The 8,151-nt window shown below is 42.9% G+C and overlaps 2 protein-coding genes across 2 annotated transcripts in view; both read left to right on the top strand.

The window, feature by feature from the left end:
• Positions 1-7,443, top strand: part of CEP85 (centrosomal protein 85) — a 23,671-nt gene extending 16,228 nt beyond the window's left edge. The window contains exons 7-11 of the mRNA XM_023529425.1: positions 2,168-2,320; positions 2,542-2,696; positions 3,562-3,673; positions 4,584-4,634; positions 7,112-7,443. Coding sequence (XP_023385193.1) covers positions 2,168-2,320; positions 2,542-2,696; positions 3,562-3,673; positions 4,584-4,634; positions 7,112-7,375 — 735 coding nt within the window. The 3' untranslated portion in view covers positions 7,376-7,443. The remainder of the gene's footprint in view (positions 1-2,167; positions 2,321-2,541; positions 2,697-3,561; positions 3,674-4,583; positions 4,635-7,111) is intronic.
• Positions 7,444-7,488: 45 nt separating this feature from the next.
• SH3BGRL3 (SH3 domain binding glutamate rich protein like 3) overlaps positions 7,489-8,151 on the top strand; it is a 6,279-nt gene continuing 5,616 nt past the window's right edge. Inside the window, exon 1 of the mRNA XM_011358046.1 lies at positions 7,489-7,509. Within this exon, the coding sequence (XP_011356348.1) occupies positions 7,489-7,509 (21 nt within the window). The remainder of the gene's footprint in view (positions 7,510-8,151) is intronic.

Genomic DNA, 8,151 nt, shown 5'->3' on the forward strand with positions numbered 1-8,151 from the left:
AATGTTTATTAGTTCTGGACCACTTGTATCAAAATCAACTAGAGAAGTGCTTCTTAAACTTTAATGTGCTTAAGAATCACTTGGAGATCTTGTAAAAATGCAGATCCTGCATTTCTAACAAGCTCTCAGGTGATGTTGGTGCCATTGCTATAACAAGGACTTAGAGGCTTGTTAAAACAGAAACTTTTAATCAAAATAATACATGTATCTAAAATAATCAAATACCATATGTTTATAATAAAAATTAGTAGTTCTGTGCCCGGCCCACCCCACAAAGGGATCCATCCTCAATTCTTTTTTTTCTCCTGATATATACCTCTCTATCTCTGAATAGTATTCTTTTCTTGTGTTTTTTGCTGTTTTTGTTTCATGGATACAATATCTCATTTTTCTGACTGTATCAATTATACTTTTTGGGATGTCTACATATGCTTATAATATTGTTTCTTGTTTCCTTCAGGTACTTTTTTGTTTGTTTTGGTGTCTTTTATGTTAGAGGCTTAGTAATCCTTGAATAAGTGGCCATTCATATTTAAGAATGAAGTATTTGAAAGCTGAATGGAAGTTCTGGGTTCATGGTAGTTGCCTGATGGACTCTACAGTAGGATGATCAGACTTAAACTGTCGTCTCACTTGGAAATCCTCAAATATCAGTGTCCAAATGTCTTATCTCACTCTCTCTAGTAAAGAGAGATGGGGAGGCTGGGAGCAGGAATGCTTTTGACCTTTAGGTTCTCAACACTGAGGAGATTAGGTTCAGCCCTATATTTCTGTACATAGATTTTTTACTTATTTTCAACTCAGTGCTTCACTCTCCCTCTACCTGAATCTGGAATCACTCTTTGATTTCTACAGAGAATGAATCTCCAGTCCCCTGTTGGGGAAACCTAGGATGAAGATGGTATCCAGCTAGCCTATATATAGACTTTAAGCAAATCCTCCTATTTTTCAGGTCTATGGCTAATAACCTGATTCAGAGGTAATTGGTGCCTTGAGTACAGAGGTTCTTGGAGGTTGTGATGGGCACATTGTTTTCCAAATTTTAACTTGTGCCGACCATTGTTCTATGTGTTGGGGATATGATAATGGGAAAAATGGACACAGCCCCTCCTGTCAATGAGTTTACAGTCTCATTAGCCCTTCCAGGTGATTGCTTAGCTTTATATCATGTGTGGTATTTAGGGAGAAATGCATTGCCTCTTAACCAGAACAGACCAGATTGGTTATATGTATGCAGGGAAGTTGAATATACTTCTGCAACTCAGTTCTGATGCAGACTACCCAGAGTTAGCATTAGACTCCACAGTTTTAAGGGCATAGTCCTCAATAAGACTGCTCTTACTTCAGATGCCAACTGCAAGTTCTGGGTTCCCTAAGCCACCCATATTCCTGATCAACTGGCTACAAATCCAGGGGTTCCCATGAACCCTTCAAGTTTACTAGTTTGCCAGAACAACTCAGAAAAGTGCTATATTTGGGGTTACAGTTTTATTATAAAGGATACAAATCAGGGCCAGCCAAATGAAGAGACAAATAGGGCAAGCTCATTAAAGCAGACACTCTGCCTTCTCCTCATAGAATCAGGGCATGTTACCTTCCTAGCACATCCATGTGTTCACCAACCAGGGATCTCTACTGAACTTCAGTAGCCAGAGTTTTTATTGGGCGTTTTGTTATGTAGGCATGATTGAACAACTGCCCTACCCCCTTATAGGAAGATGAGCTCAATTCCTTTGGTCTTTAGTGACCAGCCCCCATTCTGAGTAATCTCATTAGCATAAATGGCGGGCTCTGTAGCAATATGAATAGCAGAGGGAAGGAGAGAATAGATTTCCTCTATTATTTGGATAATTCTAAGAGTTTAGAAGTTACCTCCCAGGAACCTGGGACAAAGGCCAAACAAATTTTTTATTATGTAGAAGTGCTTGGGCACTTTTTAAAAACTGCCCAGGGGGCCCTTATTCTTTGCCCTTGATTGGAAAGTCCAGGTGTGTTAACTCTGCAATTTATGCCCTAATCTCAAATGGCAAAATTTGATCAGCTTCTTGCCTTCATTGCAGTAGAACAATATTTACAGCCTTCTGGACAGGTGTCTGTTTGAAAAAAGTTGATGTTCAGGGTTCTAGAGAAGTCAAATGGAGACAAATTCTTGACATTTGTTCCTTAGGTCAAGGGTCGTGATAAACATATCAATAATTTGAAAAAGAAATGTCAGAAGGAATCAGAGCAAAATCGGGAGAAGCAGCAGCGTATTGAGACCTTGGAGCGCTACCTAGCTGACCTTCCCACCCTGGAAGACCATCAGAAGCAGAGCCAGCAGGTAGTGCAATGTCAGGGCATTCCCTGGGCAAGCAGGGAGTAGCCAAGCCAGGGGACTTTCTCAGCCTCTGCTGTATGCGGTTACCCCCATGGTTTCCTGAAAGGAAAATCCCAAAAGAGTCATGTCCAGACTCACATCCGTCAAATTTACAACTAGATTGCAAATTGTTTGAAATACCCAGACAGTCTGGGTTGACCTAAGCATGGCATCCTGTCTCTCAGCTTAAGGACTCTGAGTTGAAGAGCACAGAGCTGCAGGAGAGAGTGAGTGAACTGGAGAATTTGCTGGAGGAGACACGGGCAGCCTGCAGAGAGAAGGAGGTTCAACTGGAAAGTGTGAGACAGAGAGAAGCAGCATTCTCCTTCACTAGACATAGGTAAATATCCCTGTGGGGTTGAGGAAAGGAGTGGAGAGCTAGGTTCTGGTCCCGGCTACCCCACTTACTCCCTGTGTAAGTTTGGGCAAATCACTTTACTTCTGAGTTATCTGTATATTTGCAGAAGTAGATCCTGGTGCTGGGAACCGGGGGATATCCACATTTTGAGCCTTGTAAGCTAAAGGCTACCAAGAGCATCTCTTTTTCCTCAGCCCTAAGAATTGCTCTCGATTGCCACAACAGGTTCTGAGAACAAAACAAGATGCCATAATGTACTTTCAGGTTGTCTTGGGAGCTTCCTCCATATTAATAGCATTTTCTGAAAATGTGATGGTTGTTTCAGCAGTCTCTTGGACCAAATCCAGTTTCTACTGGGACGGATTAGATTTCTCATCCCATATTCAACCAAATGACCCTGTTATTTAACTTAGCAGATGGACTGTGGTGAAAGTGATTGTGGGGATCAGTTGGAGGAGACCATTGGTTGGAGTCAGAGCAAGGTTAAGGGACAAAGTTGACTCTGCCCCAAACTACGTGTGCCAAGAAAAATTTTCCAAAATTTCTACAGTATACATGTATGACTTCTATAGTCTAAATACATGTGATGTTTATTTTTTTCAGATATCAAAACAATGCTCAAAACAAGAGCTTTGAACAGTGGCCATCATATAGATGTTGGCCTCTAGGGAAGGGAACTTCTGTGTGGCATAACCTACATTATAACAGAACTAACACATTAACACATAGCCTCAGCTATGGCTCAGAAGGGCCTAAGTGTCTTTCCCTAAAACATAAATAGCAGAATCAGGAGTCAGAGCCACATCTCTCTGACTTTAGAGTTCCTGAAGAGGACACTGTTTTTCAGCCTGCAAGATAAGCAGTGTGTGGAAGCCAATGGAGAAGGTCTGGTCCAACATGAAGAAGGTCCAAAAGTGGAAATGGAGTCCTGGCAGAAGGAATGTGATTCTCTCCGAAAGGTGACTGAGAATATCCAGGCTGTAACGGGGTAGGCTGAGAGGAAAGAGCAGATTATGTATGGGGAAGGAAGCATGAATTTCTGGTCCTGGGCCACCTAGGATCTGTTACCCATTACTTTTCTCTCTTTTTTCAAAAAGTCACCCCCTCATAGTAAGTTTGTATTTTAGTTATTCATCCTTACAACCGGCAAGCAAAGTGAGGGGAGGACATGCCTCTGACCATCCAGACTAGATGCTCCAAATTGGTGCACTGAAGCTTGGTGCACTTCATTCATGGCTCAGACCTCGTACTGAACCTCTGCAGTGGGCAGAGTTCTAACCAGTGAGATGGCCCTGATTCAGCAGAGAAAGAGGAGCCCAGGGCCTGCTGATCATAGGTCAGCAAAAAAAGAAGACCCAGAAAAGGTTCAGAGACTACCTAAGGTCTCAAAGGACAGGAAACTGAGCCTGTTCAGGTCCTCTCCTTGCACAGTCAGTGTGACAAAAGCTATAAGTAACAACCATCACAGCCCTAGACAGGGCAGGCTTCATTAAACTGAATTTTTAGTAATGTCCTTTACCAAAGAACCGGAATGTATGCTTGCTATATATAATGTTAATTCCACTGATCTGTCTTTTCCACCCCACACCCAGTAGTGGTTATAAGTCCACACTATATTCGTTTTTATGACTATATGCTTTTTTGTGCCTGGAGCACAAGAGTCTGAAGCTAGTTAGTCAGGCTAGGGAATCTGGGTTATATTTCTGTAGGTAGAGCTAACATGTCTTCACCCTGGTCTCACTATTAACTGGCTGTAACCAGTGGGGCTAATAGCCAGCCCACAGACCCTAATGTAGCCTCTTGCCCTCTTGCCTCCTACTATATCATCAGCCTTTGCTTACAGCCTTCCTTGATAACTTTGCCTTTCAGATTGTGGAAAAGCAACAGCAGAAGATGGATCAGTTGCGTTCACAAGTACAGGTGAACTGGAGTCCTTGGGACATGGTGGGCAGGACTTAATAATGGAATCTCTAGAATTCAGCCAACATTGTTGTTTTCTGCCATGCAATTTTGCTCAGTGTTAGGAATACGAGGATGAGACCCAATCAGTGCTTTTAGCGTACAGTCTTGTTGAGAAGGGGTCTTAGCACAGTACTCTGAGAACAATGTCCATATTACCCTGTGGGAGCATAGAAAGTGAGAGAGGGAGAAGTCAAGGAAGGGTTTCTGAAGGTCATTACCCCTAAAGGGGGAAGAAGAGTTAGGCAAAGAAGTGCATCTGGATAGGATGGTATTGGAATTCCAGCTAGAGGATCAGCATGGGTAGGAACATGGAGGCATGAAACAGTAGAGTTTGCACATGGAACTGTAAGCAGTTTGATATTGAAGTAAGGTGGTGAATGGAGAACTGGGCTATGAGAGGGCTTTGTCTTCCCAATTAAGTTAGCTTTTATTTTTTAGATAGGTGATGGGAATTTATATAGCATTTAATTGGAGTGTGTTATATATAGTCAGGTTTGCAGCTCAGGCTTGAGTGTGCAAGATTGGTACTTGGAGAGAGGCGGGGCTGGAAGCCAGTGGATTGTTGCAGAAATCCTAGTAAGAAATAATGCAGGAACCTGGCATAAGGCAGCATAGCAAGGAGGAGATGTAAGGGGACAGATTTAAGTGACTTTTGGGAGGCAGAATTGAGAGGAATCAGTGACTAACAGAATATAAGAGGTTGAAGAATAAGGAAAAATCAAAGATAAGTCCTGGTTTCTATTTTGGGCCAGAGTGGGAGTGTCCTTAATTGAATTCTCCAAGAAATTCTAGGTAAAGCAGCTTCACTCAGGTTCTCTTTGGACTTTAAAAGAAGTTTTACACCAAAACAGGTAAAATGCACTGATTCTGGGGAGCAACAAAAGCTGCAATCCTGCCTTTACCATTACATGGGTTGGGCAGTATCTATTTAGTTTACCTATTCCAAGTCCTGTTAGAATATAGTCAAGCCTAGTGAATGAACATTTATACCCTTTTAAAATTCCAGGTTTTTAGTAGAGTTTTTAATGGATCTCAAAGTATGTTTTCTGGAACACTGAGGTTCCACAAAGGTTGAAAAAGCCCAACATTTTAAATGGTACATTTAGCCGTGGTCAAGCAAATTGTCAGGAGACTTTGCTGGAATTAGATGGATTCATAATGGTTGTTGCCTTGAGTATTTCGTGGTGATGAGATGTTCTCTTTGAAAGTTACATTTTTTATTAATACAAAATGGGGAAATTCAGGGAAAAAATTTTATTTTGAATTTTAAATTTTATTTTATTACTAGTTTCAACTACACAGTACATTGGTTAGACATTTACATAGTTTATGAAACGATCCCCTTGATTGCTTTTTCTCTCCTCTGGCTCTACACCTAGCCATTACATTAATGCTGACTGCATTCCCTGTGCCATGCTCATCTATAAATTACTAATATGTACTTCTTTAACCCTTCACCCTTTTCTCCCAGCCCCCCAACCCCTCTCCCCTCTGGCCATCACCAGATTGCCCTCTATATTTGTGAGTCTGTTTTTAATCTAAAGAACAAAAAAAGAACAAACTAATCATTTTTTTCAATTACAGAAATATTTTTTAGACTTAATTTGTTCAAATCACTTATGAAATTGGGGAGAAATTGAAATGGATAGAATGAGAGGTAAAAGACAACAAATATAAATCTCTCCCCTCGTCTACCCCTACACGCACATGCATACACATTACTAACTAGATTTAGTGCCTGTGGGAGTGCTCTCCTACCCCTTTGTCAGAAGTATTTAAAACATTATTATCAAGGGCTTGGGCTGTGAGCTCCTTAAAGACTGGTATTTTTTTTAGTAGCCTCAGTCCCTATCACAGTAAGTGCTCAATAAATATTGAACTCAACTAAATAGATGTTCTCTGCCCTCAAGAAAGGTATGGTCTACTGGAGGGGGGAATCATGTGCACAACCCGCAAATTTACGCCTGAGCTCTGATGGAAGTATGAGTAGCAGGGCCAGATTAGGATTAACTGAATCTGATTTGCAGATTGAGGAAAGCTCAGGTGGGCCTTGGGGGTTTCCTGAGCTGAAGAGAAGTCTGGGTAAAGGAGAAGAAGAGTGAGCAACAGTATTAGAGCTGGAGCCTTTGGGGATGATGGCTAGTTATTCGATGTGGCTGGAGAGGAGGTCGTGTGGAGGGTTAAAAAAAGGTATGACTAGAAAAGTAGGTAAGGGCCAGACTGGCCTGGATCATTCTACTGAGGAACTGGCCTCTGTTTAATACATGGTCAGGGACTATAGGAGGGTTTCAGTCAGGGCTGTTGTTAAATAATCTCTAAGTAGCAGTCTGGGCAGGATGGGGCTTTAGTGTAGAGTCCAGGCCGAAAGTGATATGCTCTGAACTTGTTACCCCTGGTGTGTGCTCCCACCAACCACTCTTTGCTGTGGAATTCAGAGCCTAGAGCAGGAAGTGGCTCAAGAAGAAGGAACAAGCCAGGCCCTAAAAGAAGAGGCCCAGCGGAGGGAGACAGCCCTGCAGCAGCTTCGCACAGCTGTGAAAGAGGTTAGCAACACACCTAGGCCTCTTGGTACTCTTTCTCTGGTGTCCCTTCTCCCACAAAAGCCCTCATGTTTGAGGTCCCCGCTGAGCTTTTTCAGCAGAAGAATAGGAAAGAACATTGCATCATCCATTATTTTAAAGATCCCAAGCCTGTCTTAGAGTGGCCATAATGACCCAGGAGTGCTTTTTGGGCGTGGAAAGTCTTTTTCTCTCTTTTTGTCTTGCTGCAGCCACAGATTTGTGGGGTTGGGGAGGGACGGGTTCAAGAAGACATGTTTGGTGGTCTTCATGCAGTAAACAGAGCTGTCAGCAGGGGGCGACCCAGTTCACTGGCCAAGAGTTTAGGAAGGAACCTCCCAGAACTAGGATTGTCACAAGACCCAGTGTGAGTGAAGGCCTAGTACTAGAGAAGGAACTCTATTTTATGTTTATAAAACAGAATTGAGGGGAGGGAGGGAAAGAGAGTGGGTTAAGCTGTTCAGGGAGAGATTGGGAAAGAAACAGATATATAAGAATAACTGGTCTATGTAGTGAAGCCTGATTCCACTGAGGTAAAGGTTTGAAAAGGACACATTCCAGTGCTCTGTCCTCCCGGTCCCCAGCTTCTCCTGCAGCACTGCCCGCCCCCCAGCCTCCCCCAACCCCACCCCCCTGCACCCACCCCTCCAGTGGCCACTAGCTGTCATGTTTTCATTGTTTCCTTTATTTCTCTAACAGACTCTGATCAGGCTGGCTGGTAGCCACTTTTGTCAGGGTGGCAGGGAGAGATTGAAACCAGTGTCTCCTCAGATTTCACAGTTCACGTTAAGCCTTCTCTAATAGCCTGGCTAACAGAGTTGGCTGAGGGACTGGCTTCAGATAGAGTTCCGAGGGGCGGGAGTATCATCTCTGATTCCTAAACAGAAACCTGGAGGCTGATGACTCAGAGTCTGCTG

Source organism: Pteropus vampyrus, unplaced genomic scaffold (genome assembly GCF_000151845.1).
Source record: "Pteropus vampyrus isolate Shadow unplaced genomic scaffold, Pvam_2.0 Scaffold36, whole genome shotgun sequence".
In the NCBI taxonomy this organism is placed as follows: Eukaryota; Metazoa; Chordata; class Mammalia; order Chiroptera; family Pteropodidae; genus Pteropus; species Pteropus vampyrus.